General features: G+C 38.7%; 1 protein-coding gene across 3 annotated transcripts in view; it reads right to left on the reverse strand.

Moving 5' to 3' along the window:
- Positions 1-13,909, reverse strand: part of Map3k2 (mitogen-activated protein kinase kinase kinase 2) — a 79,923-nt gene continuing 66,014 nt past the window's right edge. For 2 of the 3 annotated variants that reach the window (XM_041660640.1, XM_041660642.1), the window contains 6 exons: positions 11,272-11,478; positions 8,579-8,727; positions 7,508-7,639; positions 5,759-5,888; positions 1,815-1,992; positions 1-406 (listed from right to left, as the gene is read on the reverse strand). In XM_041660640.1, the coding sequence (XP_041516574.1) occupies positions 181-406; positions 1,815-1,992; positions 5,759-5,888; positions 7,508-7,639; positions 8,579-8,727; positions 11,272-11,478 (1,022 nt within the window). In that variant the 3' untranslated portion in view covers positions 1-180. The remainder of the gene's footprint in view (positions 407-1,814; positions 1,993-5,758; positions 5,889-7,507; positions 7,640-8,578; positions 8,728-11,271; positions 11,479-13,909) is intronic. The other variant, XM_041660641.1, reaches the window with a different exon arrangement.

A 13,909-nucleotide genomic window follows, 5' to 3' on the forward strand; every position in this document is an offset into this window, starting at 1 on the left:
TTAAATATAAAAAATTTAGTTTACTATTATTATTAAACAAATTTAACCAAGAATCAAGAGAAATATTTTCCCTCTTGTCTTTTTCTCCCCATCTCTCATTTTTATAAAAAAAGGAAAGTGCAGTAAGAGAGAAGGTGAACTCGAAGATGGAGCTGGTGGAGGCACAGAAGCTGCCGGCTGCTAGTGATAATGCACGAACATGTGCCGCAAGAGCTCCTCAGCTGATGGTCGCAGTTTGGCCTCTACAAAAATCCGTTTGAGAAAGTCTCGAGTATAGTCTGAGACATGAGGTGGTAGCTTCGGGTTTGTTGGCTGAGTGGCAATCTTAAAGATGGCAGCCATTGCTTCAAATTCAGCCCAAGGTGGCTTTTCAGTTAGCATTTCTACCACAGTACATGCTACACTCCTAAAAAAAAAAATAATAATAATAAAATAAACAAATAAATATAAAAAGGTGCATTACCCAAGCAATAACTTTAGGAAAGAAAGCTGGTTAACCAGAAAATGAGAAACTGGGAAAAGTTCCATAGAGTTTAATATTACTCATTTCAAATACAAAGTTTCACTCAAAGGTTAATTAAATAAAACTGTAATTCAAACATGAAAATCAGTAAAATCCTGGAGCAACATATACATTTCAATGAAAATATATCATAATTATCTATGATCACGAATGTATGGTTAGGCAAAAAAGTTTATTATTTTGTTTTAAATCATTTTCTAACATGATGTTAATAATTTTGTCTCCATCCTACAAAGACTAAAAGTATTATAAATTATTTGCCTTCAAATAAAAATGAATATATTTTTCTGGTTAGGAAGTAGGAAATGGCCATTTTATGATCTAAATTAAAATTATCAATTTTAAGTTATTAATTTATTAAGTCACTTTTAAGACACTAACAACTAAACACACAGCCCCTGCCATGACAGAGCCCTTGCCAGAGGTATAGGCACCAGCATAATTTCTCTTCTTCCTTACCTGGAAGACTTGCAGATACCTTAAATCATCCAGAATCCAATAATGTATTTTCCAAAAACAACAGAGCTAAGCATATTATGAAAATACCACATCACACCACCACCACAGCAACAGTTTTTATTTCTGTAAAGCAATTATCAATTTATTGTAAATAATTATATGACTGACATTCAAGATCCTTGGAAAATCTGATGTTGCAATCAAAACTAAGTCAGCTATTAATGAAGATCTCCTTGTTCTTCAAACACATAAACAGAAATTACATGATGACCCATTCAGAACTGCACTGCTTCATTGTAAGGTTTTAAAATTTTAAGTAAATATTCCTGCAATAGAAAGTTTGAAGAGTCTGGCATGTCCCAGCCCATGGTGGTGGTGAGGAGTCAAGATTGGAGTTAGAGTGGGTAGGTATGACATGGTCAATTCATCTCATAGCCCTTCTCACTCCAATCCTACTTGTAGCCTCACCCTCCCAGAGGTAGCTATTGTCTGTTTTCAAATGTTTATAAATATACCTTTGTGCCTTAAAAAGGATTATCACTGATTTTTTTTGTTTGTTTTGTTTTGTTTTTAAAGACACTGACAATGAAGAGTACTCTACAAGTTACTCGGGGAAATAAGACCTTTCTAAGGTTGATTTGCTTAAGACAAAATCCTTCCTAAAAAGACTCAAGTATTTAGTCAAGTTAGCATTGATAAGGTATAACTGAAATGACATTATAATTCATATATCCTGCTTCCAAAGTACACAGGATAATTTAAATCTGGCAATTTCAAATGTGAGTAGAAATAAGAAGGTAAATTTCTAGGCAAATCTGACATCCAAACTTACCAGATATCTGCTTTTCTGCCATAGCCTTCTCCACTAATGACCTCAGGACTCATCCAATAAGGTGTACCAGTGACAGACTTCATTCCTGTGCCCGAGAGACAGATGGTCTGAAGCCGTTTGCTAGCCCCAAAGTCTCCTAATTTGATATTGCCCGTGGAATCCCTTAAGATATTTGCTCCTAAAAAAAAAAAAATAAGAAATGGTGTCATTTCAATGATTTTATTGGCATTCTAGAATGTGCATAAGTGGCAGAGAATTACTTTGAAGATTCTAATTTGTCCCCAAATAAGGTTGTCTGTTTACTTCCTACAGTGCATTAACATCTGCTGTTTATACATTTACCCAGGTGTTTCAGAACCTGGATGGAATGGGGGCAGGTGAGGTGGAAAGGGGCTAAGAACAAAGCACCAAGAAAGGCTCTGGCTCCATTTGTTTGCTATGAAGCAAGAAGTCCATAGCTGAAGATCCTTTTCCTGATAAGTCAGCTTCTCCTCAGGAACTTCCAACAGGACCTTCATAACCAAAAATTTCTAGCATCATTCCCCTACTGCAATATTACTGAAGCATTAATTACCTGTATTTTAAGGTGTTCTTTTGTTGTTGCTATTGTTACTTTTAATTCAAGGCTACACTATATAGTTCAGACTGACCTCAAACTTGAGATCTCCCTGACTCACTGCCCCAGCATTGGGATTACAGGTATGCACCACCACGCTACACTTTTCTTCTTTTAATGATTTTTATGGAGGAGGCTAAATAGTGCAGACAATCTACATTACAGACCATTGAGAATACACTCTCCATCTTCACCATGGGCTTCTATTTTTGCAGAAATCTCCCCAGCCTTAGCAGCTGTAATTTCCAAAGGAAAGTCTAGGATCCTTCTCAGCAAAACCTAGTAAACTTGTCTGGCTCACCAGTAATCTAATGTAGCTCTGCTTGCTTATTATTTCCTACCATCTAGTATGTAAAAAAGGACTCAGAAAAAAATCCAACCATCTCTAGAATATTTAATCACAAAGAAACAGACCTCATTGTTTGCTTGAGATGTGGTCTTGCCATGCTGTTCATGCTGGCAACTTGAACTCTTGGGCTTAGGTGAGCCTCGCGATCCTACTTCAGTTTTCCTAAGTAACTGAGACTATACATGCTTAATAAGCCAGATTTTACTGGCTACAAGCAGACGACACTTTCCTTACACATACATGTGCATACGTAAAGGGTCATCTTTGGGGAAGTGGTATCAATACTGAACCAATACTTGCTCACAGGAGAAGCTGGGGAAAAAATAGGCAGTCAGGTTCCCAGCAAAGTTTTCTGGTTTTTAAACATTATTTTAGTAAATTCAAAATAAGCCCTTTCAAATATGTGCAAGGGTAGACAGAATTGCTTATGTTCCCATTACTCACATCCAACATCCAACCAAACAACTAAAAGCTAAAGCAAAACAAAAAATAGGATAAGAAGATGACTCAGTGGGTAAGGGTACTTTTTGTTCAAGCATGAGGACCTGAATTCAGACCCCCAACAACACATAAAAGCTGGGTGTTATCTGCATGCATCTGTAGTCTCAGTGCCTGGGTCAAGGACATAAACAAGAGGATTGACTAATACTCCTGGCCAGCCAGCTTAGCTGGAAAATAGTGAGCTGCAGATTCAGAGAACGATCTGGACCCCCCCCCCCCCCAAAAAAAAACCATGATGGAGAGAGACAGCAGGCATTCCCTGTTCTCTTCTGGCATACACGCTTGTGCGTGTGTGTGTGTGTGTGTGTGTGTGTGTGCGCGCGCGCGCGCGCGTGTGCCTGTGTGCATGCGTGCATGTGCACAAATAAAATCATTAGGAAAACCAAGTGTCCTTTTATTAAATATTTGGTATTTAATAATATAGTCCTCCCCAAACCCAGTTGGCTTTGAACTCATAGAGATCCACATGCATCTGCCTCTGCTGTGATTAAAGGCATGCACCACCAAGCCTGTCAACAGTATAGTTCCCTGAAAGAAAAAAAGATAAGGAATAGGGCCAGAGAGATGGCTCAGTGGGTAAAAGCCGTGATGTGCATGGTGGAAGAAGAGAACCAACTCCTTCAAGTTGTTCTCTGCGTGTTGTGCATGCTCTGTGGCACTAGCATGCATATGCATACACACACAAATAAAATGTGATGAATTTAGAGGAGGGGGGAAGGAAGGAGAAGGAGAGGGAAAGGAGAGGAAGAATGGAGGGAATAAACTTTGGAAAAGAATGAGTTCCCAAACAGTAATCATCTTCATCTTTGTTATGATCCAACAGCTCTGAAATTACAATGAATCAATTCTCTGTATTTTTCCTTCTGCCACTTATAAATTGTTTATGAAAAATAGAAGACAGAACAAGTAAAGAGTATATTGTATAAAATATATACTACTATGTTGCCATTTGGTGGCCATCATTTTCCTCCTACCACACTTAAATTTACAAATTTGATACTTATTTTTCTATCTTATTTTTCTCCTTTACCAATATATTTGTCTGATAATATTTATATATCAGCTTGCCTCCATCCCCCTTCACTTGACCGAAGTGGTTTGTCGTACTTCCTGGTGAGAATAGAAAAATATTGATTTATATAGAAGATGGCTGCCTCTGTTTCTTTACTTACTTCATTTTGAGGGCCAAAGAGAAGTTGGCTTGTCTAGGAACAATTATTCCTCATTGAGTAATTTCTTTAGTTATCAATCTTCATACTTAATAAGCCCCCCTCTAGTGCATGTGATCTGCCTCTGGAATTCTGCATACTAGACTCATACTAGAAATTCCTATTCAATTACCAGAAATGATTGGCAATTTTCTTCTTGGCCTAATCTGAACACAGTTAAAATGTGTCCCCACCATATGAAAAAGCAGAAGTCTGGGAACTTATAAAAGGGACAACAAGATCAATGAGTAAATATTATACAGACATACTTACTTTACTCAGTGATTTTCTAAATTTTGGGTCATACCCCAGTTTTTAAAGACTCATGTAGGCTCCAAAGTAAACAGTTTTTAACACACTCAAATTTTACACATCTTTACCATTAACTCACTTCATGTACTCATTTCTGTATCTGACCCTGGGGAGGAAAGCTCATTCTTGGGATCTTTCCTTTCTTCCTCTTTATTCTTTCATGACATCTATTCCCATGACTTTAAATATAATTACAACACACAGTATGTCATCACAGTAGCTAGGTTTTAAGTGCTGAGCACCAGGCATTGTTTTTTCTTCTGATTAATTATGCAAGCACACGACACTCACACGGCACACAGACAGTATAGGCACAGAGACATTCACACACAGGCATTGTTTTAAACATTACAACATGTTAATGCATTAGATTCTTTTAAGAATCCTATAAATTGAGTACTATTATGACCCTAACTTAAGAATAAGTAAAAGACAAGACAGTGGGTACATCTCAGGGGTAGAAACCTTACCTATATGCAGTTTCCTAGATTCCATTTCCAGAAATTAGGTATGTGAGTCATGAGGAGGGAAGAAAACAAGGGAGGATGAAAGAGAGAGGGGGATGGAAAGAGTAAAGAGGACTGAAGATACAGAAAGATTAACATGTCCAAGGTTACAGTTAGAAGCAAATGAAGCCCAAGTTTGAATCCAACTCTGTGATGGCCTAACCCCAGCTCATTGCCCTAATGCCTAGGAAATACACTTACAAACATGGTTATATTATTCTAGGGTATTTGAATGAGACTGATTCTATGGATCCTTACACTGAAGCTAACCATTCATGTAGGTTCCAACTTGAGAACTGGTCTGACAGGACACTAACAAAGTCCATGAGAAAGCTGGAAAACTGTTTCCTTACGGTAGTTTACAGTGTAAATGTCCATTGCTTTGATGGTATTTCTTCATTCACACTCACAAAAAACTGTGTATTTAAAGTAAAAAGTAATTCATGACTTACCTTTGATATCTCTATGGACAATCATATTACTGTGCAAATAATGGACTCCCTCCAGAATCTGACGAGTGTATTTTCTAGTCACATTCTCAGTAAGAGCTCCATATGCTTTTAGTTGGTCCTTAATTGAACCCTAGAAAAAAAGAAAACAACTAAATCTTCTGTTTAAAATAAAAACCGCTACTAAATCTTTGTTTTTAGAGAATCCTACTTCATAGCTAGGAGACTCTAAGTAGAAAGGGCAGGAATTCTTAGTAAAATAAATATGCAGAGTTTCTTTTTCTTCTTTCAGATTATTTATGTTGAACTAATCTCTTTGAAATTAACAAATTACAAGTCTTTCATATTTGTAGGACCTTAATAAAACCCCAATTTGTTTTCCAAAAAAAAATAATGTTTAGGCCAAGTTGCACAGGAAATAGAATATTTGAAAACATTTAAGTAGTAGCAAATAAATCCAGTGAGTAGCAATGGGGTCATGATAATGAGCTGTGCGTAATGGTGAGAGTAAACTGCTGCTCTATGCCTAACACTGATGGCCAACAATGGCACTCCCTGGTCCTGCTTGATCTATACGCTCAGACGGCAACCCTGTACTGTCAACATGTAATTCTGGCCATCTACCCCACAAAGCCCCATGAATCAGACTTCTTTTTCCTGACTTACTCTAAGAAATTATGAGAATATATTTTTCTCCCCCACCCTTTTTGTTGTTGGTTTTTTTTTTTTTTTTTTGGAGACAGGGTTTCTCCATGTAACCACCTTTGCTGTCCTAGAACTCACTCTGTAGACCAGGCTGGCCTCAAACTCATAGAGATCCACCTGCCTCTGTCTCCCAAGTGCATACACCACCACTGCCTGGATACATTTTCTTTTTTTAGGCTTTTTTTTTTAAGTCATTTTTTTTTTTCATTTCAAAAGTCTTTATTTAATTGAACTGGTAACATGTAATAATACAAGAAACATTCTTCTGTGTATATATTTATAATATTAAGAGTTAAAAGTAGAAAAATGTATATGGAAAAAGAGTAAAGATTTTGGTCAAGTCTAGATTGGCCTTGAACTTGAAATTCTTCTACCTCTACCTCTTGAGTGCTGGGATCACAGATATATGTTATTAGCCTGGCAGAAGGCACCTATCTCTGAATGAGTAATTACCATCTTGAAGTATGTTTAAAAATGAATTAAATATTTCTATTTTGGCTACAGAAAAAAAAATCAAATTTTACAATAATGAGTCAAACCATGACTATTCTCCTCTTGTGAGCAATCAGCACGGCTACAGTGGAATCACCAGACATCCTATGTCTCCTGACATCAGCACATCAGGTTCAAAATTTCATCTCTGACACAGCAGATCAAAAGGGCTGAACTAAATTCTCCTCAACTAATTTTTTTTTTTTTTTGACAGTGTAGCCCTGGTTGTCCCAGAACTCACTTTGTAGACTAGTCTGGCCTCAAACTCAGACATCTGCCAGCCTCTGCCTCCGAAGTGCCAGAATTAAAGGCGTGAGCCAGTACCTCCCGGTGACCTCAACTTGGCATATACCCCATAAAGATACGTGGACTTACCCCTGGCATATACCCCATAAAGATGCATGGACTTACCCCTGGCATAGACCCCATAAAGATGCATGGACTTACCCCTGGCATAGACCCCATAAGGATGCATGGACTTACCCCTGGCATAGACCCCATAAAGATGCATGGACTTACCCCTGGCATAGACCCCATAAGGATGCATGGACTTACCCCTGGCATATACTCCATAAAGATGGAGAGTGTTTTCTCCTGAGGATCCCTCAAACAACCATAATACTGAACAATTCGCTCGTGCAGCAAGTTTTTCAACAACTGAATTTCACACTCAAGTGCATTTACTTCCTGAAAGACAGAACTCCTGCTAAGTCTTTTTAAACAATAAGTTACTCTATTTGTTTCTCTGTGTTTGTGCAGGTTCATTCACACATGCACCATGAAAGACAAGTGGAGGTTAGATAACAACTTGCAGGAGTTAGTTCTCTCCTTCCACCATGAGGGTCCCCAGGAGGTAGATTCTGGGTATTGACCTAAGGTTGACAGGCTTGGTGGCAAGTACCTTTACTTGTTAGACAATTTCAATGACCCTACATTAAGTCTTTATCGCATAATAGTAAACACAAGATACTCTTAGTTCATGGACAAAATGTTCACTGAACATAGGATATTTTAGTTTCTAATCGATAATTTTTAAAATTTTTATTGTGTGTGAACTTGCCTGAGCTTATCTGGACTGTGTGTGTGTGTGTGTGTGTGTTGGCATGCGTGCACACACAGTCCTCAGAACCAACAGAGGATGCTCAACACTCCTGGAACTAGAATTAGTTGTGTGTTGTGCACTTAGCATGGGTTGTCTGAAAGCACAACAGGTGCTCTCAATCACTAAGCCATCTCTCCAGACCCCCAATACCTTTTACTTAACAGTTCCCGAGGGTTTGCTAAAGTTACCTTATACAAATAAAGCACTAAAATAACATTTTACTACAATCCACAAATCGCACCACACTGTTCTATTACATTTTAAAACCTTTTATGTACACTTAGTCTGGCTCTGGGTATGGAGGCAGAGGGTGAACACACATGCCACAGCACAATTGTGGAGGTCAGAGAACAACTCGTGGGACCTGACTCTCAATTATCATGTGGGTTCTGGGGACTGAATCAGGCCTTTAGGCTTGGAATAATCTCACTAGTCCTGTTTTTGTTTTGGGTTTTTTTTTTCCCCCTCCAAGAAAAAAATGCTTTACAATGGCCAAGTGAAGCAACCTGCATGGTGACTTTTACCTTGCTGGTCTCCGGGCTATCAGGGTTAAACTGAACCTGTTTAACAGCCAGTTCTCTTCCGGTATCAACATCATAACAGAGGTAGACTCTACCAAATGCTCCTTGGCCAAGCAGTTTGCCCAATCTCCAATTCGTTGGAGCTCGAGGAGCTGAAAAAGAATATTTTCTTAAAATAGAGTAGTCAGGTACTATAAAATGACATCCTTAGCTGAACATTGTAGATACAAGGGAAAATTATGATCATCCAAATTTATAATGGTCTCCATCTTCCAAAAAATGTTCTCCTTATTCTTCTAAGAAGTCTAACTAAAAGTTTGCATCTTGTGACAAGTTTTTTTCCCCTCAGGAAGATTTTCTTTTCCCCACTACCAAAGTGACAGCCATTTTTCACTTAATTTAAGATGTAAGATACCCAATTTTCCAATTTACTGCAGCAAATTAAAATATTTGTAAAGAGGGTTTTCAGTTCCATCTATACTACAGAAATCTGGAAAAAGTATCATTTCCCACTTCTGTAGGAAAAATCAGGCAATCAATAAAATTATAGTTTTATTTTATGTATACGGGTGTTTTCCCTATATATGTGTATGTGTGCACCACATGCATACAGAACTGGAAGTCAGAAAAGGGCATGGGATATACTGGTACTGGAGTTACAGATGGTTGTAAACTGCCTCCTGAGTGCTAAGAATCAAATCTAGATCATCTAGAAGATCAGCCAGTGCACTTAACCACTGAACCATTTCTCCAGCCCCCATAACTTTTTTAAATTGGTTTTTTTGAGACAGGGTCTCACTATGTAGACTTGACTGTCCTGTAACTTGTTATGTACCTCAGGTTGGCCTTGAACTTCTGGTGCTTCTGCTCCCAAGTACTGGAATTATAGATGTGTATTGCTCTCTCTGGAAAAAACTATAAACTTTACTGTACATTTTGGAGCACAGATTACAGGGTATCAAACTAACCTAAAATCTAAGGAAAAGGAGACACTCCAAGGAGAGAAAGGAAATGGTGAAGCATATAAACAAATCCATTCCGGCCAGCAAGGAAAGCTAAGCTCCACTGTGAACAAGTGTGTTTGCTATGAAAAGCACTGAACACAGCTTCACTCTGTACCTCTTCCCTGTACTCATAGAAGCCAGAGATCATAGCCTTGATGGTCAAAGATAGGAAATGGAATGGCCCTGTGATAGACAGCCACACTGAAAAGAAAGAGCCACTGCTGGTGACACACGCCTTTAATTCTGTCACTAAGGAGGCAGAATGAGGGGATTCCCTTGGAAGTTCTGAGCCATCAGGGACAGAGTGAGATCTGTTACCCGCCCCCCTGCCAAAAAAAAAAAAAAAAAAAAAAAAAAAAAAAAAAAAACCATACAGCCTGAAACTTCTTGAAGAAGAGTAACAAGCCCTGTTATCACTATGTTAGAGCAGTGGAAAAGGAAATGAAACAAAACAAAAACCAAGCTGGACAGTGGTGGTGCACGCCTTTAATCCCAGCACTCAGGAGGCAGAGACAGGAAGATCTCTGTGAGGTGAAGCCAGCTTGGTCTACAGAGCTAGTTCCAGGGCAGGCTCCAAAGCTACAGAGACACCTGTCTTGAAAAACAAAAACAACAAAGACAAAACAGAACAAAAAACCCTGGAGAATAAATGAGGCCTGGAAACCTGAGGCCCTGACCATTAAGAGTTTTCTTCCTCCAGAAAAGGGCAGGATCTGTGATAAAGCCCATCTGAATGGGGCCTGCTCAAGACTGAAGTCACAGACTGTCTCTAGCAGCCCATGGCTGAGGAAGCAGGATAAGGACACAGGGAGAGTTTGCCTTTCTGAGAAGCAGGCACAAAAAAGTACCAAATGCTGGGGCTTGAGCAGGATCACTTAGAAACCATCTAAAAAGCCAAGTTGGCAAAACTCTTAGAGGAATTTTAAGCCCATGGTACACAGGTATGGGAGCACGCAAAATAACCAACCCAATAAACTAGGAGTCTGCTGACTCAATCCATCATAAAAATGAATGAGGTAGAAGAGTTGTGCATATGCCCAGGTATAAATTTTATTTACTTCAGTCTTCATGATCCTATAAGTGATGTCTGACACTCCATGCAAAATTGTAAAAAAAAAACATAAAAAAGCAAACTTAAAAAACAAAAAAACTAGGCATAGTGGTGTATACCATTAATCCTAGCACTTAGGAGGCAGAAGCATGAAGATCTCTGTGAGTTCAAGACTAACCTCGTCTATGTAATGAGTTCCAAGCCAGTCAAGGCCACAGAGACCCTGCTGGGTCTCCTTTAAGTTGTTTTGGAAAAGTATTTCATCTGACACACACAACTAGCAAATTTCTGCATGTCAGGATCTAACAAATGTTATACTGGAATTTTTCTCCATAAACCAATCTCCTCACTAGGCTATTTCTTAGAAATTGCATAGAGAGTCTCAGTGCTTAACACAGACATGTAGACTAGAATAGATAAGAACAATTAGTAACAATTTTCCTAATAAAAGTGAAGAAAAATTAGTAATTATGGCTACAGTAATTAGCCCTAATATACACTTATACCTGAATGTCTAGTCACCTTTAAAAATCATGTTATTATTTCTTGTGAAGAGTGTTTTTCCCTGAGTTCTGACTTGCCATTTATTCCTGTTAACATAAAACTATGCAAATGTTTTGCTAAACATTTCTATTACTTACAACGGCTGGGTGGGCTGATGTCTGTGACAGTCAGAGTAGGATTGTCTATGTCACTTCCCCTTCTTCTTACTCGACCGTCGTCACACTCTGGGGTGAAGATGCTGCTTCCACTACTAGTGCTTAAGGAGTGATCAGTAGGGCTGAAACTCACAGGAGACCGGAAGCTGGTGCCCTGGGTCCTTCTAGCTCTTGGAAAAGTCTTACGACCTACAACGTGAAAAGAGAATTAACTTATTCCTTCTATTAATGTACTACACTTTCAGGATATTTGAACATCTATAACGTGGAATAAGAATCAGCCTTGAAATCTAGGCTGAAAACCCTGAAATAACAATGATTACGTGTGCCCTGCTATGGAAAAATGCACAAACACTCGTGTGCACAAGAAAGCCACAGAAAAAATTCTTCACTTTCATTTCCAATAATGACTTTAAAATAAACATAAAAAGCAAACTGGAGAGTTATAGGTAGCAGAGAGATACTGTTGATCCTAGTAGGCTCTTTTAGTTTGTTTTGTCAAGTTGACACAAGCTGGAGTCATCTGGGAACAGGAAATCTCAATTGAGAAACTACCTCCATCTTATGGGCCTGTAAGCAAGTCAGTGGGGCACTTTCTTAATTAATGATATGAGTGGGAGGGCCTAGCTTACCATAGGTGGTGCCACCATGGGCACATGATCCTGGGCTGTATAAGAAAGCATGCTGAGTAAGCCATGAGAGCAAGCCAGTAAGCAGAATTTTCCCATGGACTCCGCTTCAGTTCCTAACCTGACTTCACTTCACGATGGGCTGTAGCCTACTAAGTGAAATAAACCCTTTTGTGACCAAGTTGGTTTTGGCCATGGCGTTTACCACAGTAGCAGAGACTAAACTAAGACATTGACACATCTACGTTTATTCATAAGAGCAAAGAAATGCCAACAGTTTAGATATCCTTCCAAAGGTGAACAGAACAGGAAAATGTAATGCGCATACTGTGGCCGTCTGAATAAAAACGCCCCAGTAGACTCATATGTCTGAAAGCTTGGGCCCCAGTTGGTGTACTTTGAGGTTTCAAAAGCCCACAACAGGCTCAGCTTTTCTGTCTGCTGCCTGCAGATATGTAGGCCCTCAGACACTGCTCCTTCCCCTTGCCTGCTTGCCTGTCTACTGCCATGCTCCCCACCACAATCATGTACTAAATCTCTGAAACTGTAAGTAAATCCCAGTCAAATGCTTTCTTCTATAAGCTGCTTTGGTCATGGTGTCTCTTCATAGCAACTGAACGGTAACTAAGACACACAAACAGTGAATTTTTTTTTCTGCTGTAAAGAAAAATGATATTTGTAAGAAAATGGATGGATCTAAAAATTTATTAAGTAAGGTAACCCAGACTCAGAAAGACAAAAAACTCATAGTCTCTCTCACAGGCAGATTCTTAAATGATATGGGATGTCCTTCTGTATATACGTTGCTTTTATTGGTTGATGAATAAAGCTGTTTGGGCCAATGGCTTAGCAGAGTAAAGCCAGGTGGGAATCAGAACAGAGATATATAGAGAGAGTAGGCAGAGTCAAAGAGATGCCACGTAGCTGCCGAAGGAGATGGACGCCAGAACCTTACCAGTAGGCCATAGCCTTATGGTGATACAGATTAATAGAAATGGGTTAACTTAAGATATAAGAGTTATTAGCCTGTTAAAAAATTGTAAAAAAAAAAAAAGTTATTAGCCTGAGCTAATAGGCCAAACAGTGTTGCAATTAATAGAGTTTCTGTGTGATTATTCGGTGGCTGGGAACAAAAAACAGTCTACACTTAACTGTTAATGTTTATATGCATGCATATATGTGGGTATGAACATAGTTACAGATTATGAACTAAACAGGAGATGACAAGAGGAAAGGATGTTGAAAAAGTGGGGAAAAACAGAAAGGTAGGGGAGGAGGGAAGAGGGGAAAAATAAACAAAAATAAATTTTGTTTGAAAAATGCTATAATGAAACCTAATACTCTATATTTTGTATGCTAATTTTAAAGAGTTATAACATTTTAAATTTATATATACATATGTATGTAAACCAGCCTCAGTGAAATGTTTTCCTTTAGAAGAGTTGTCATGACCATGAAGTCTATTCACAACAACAGAACAAGACCAGTTTGGTATACATGTGCACATGCGTGTGGAGACGCGAGGTCAACAATGGGCATCTTCTTCAAACACTCTCCACCTCTATTATCTTGTTTATTTATGTATGTATGAATTTACTTATTTAAGACCAGGGCATAACCATGTAATTTATTTATCTGTTTGTTTTATTTAAGACAAGGTATAATTATGTGATTCTGTAATTCTGGCTGGCCTGGAACCCACTATGTAGACCAGGGTTGTCTCAAACTCAAAGATCCACCTGATTCTGCCTCCCAAGTGCTGGGATTAAAGGCGTGGACAACATGCCCAGCTGCCATCTTTACTTTCTGGAGTATTACTTTTGGATCTCTCATTGAACCTGATGTTCACTGATTCAGCAAGACAAGCCAACCACCAAGCTTCAGGAATCCTTTGCTCCACATCCTCTCCTCCAAGCTCAGTAAGAGACATGCACTGCTGTGCCAGCTTTTCTTGTGCTTGAGCAGCATATACTTTAGTGACTAATACACCT

Source organism: Microtus oregoni, unplaced genomic scaffold (assembly GCF_018167655.1).
Source record: "Microtus oregoni isolate MIOR12 unplaced genomic scaffold, Mior012 000011F_ref0000422, whole genome shotgun sequence".
Taxonomy (NCBI): domain Eukaryota; kingdom Metazoa; phylum Chordata; class Mammalia; order Rodentia; family Cricetidae; genus Microtus; species Microtus oregoni.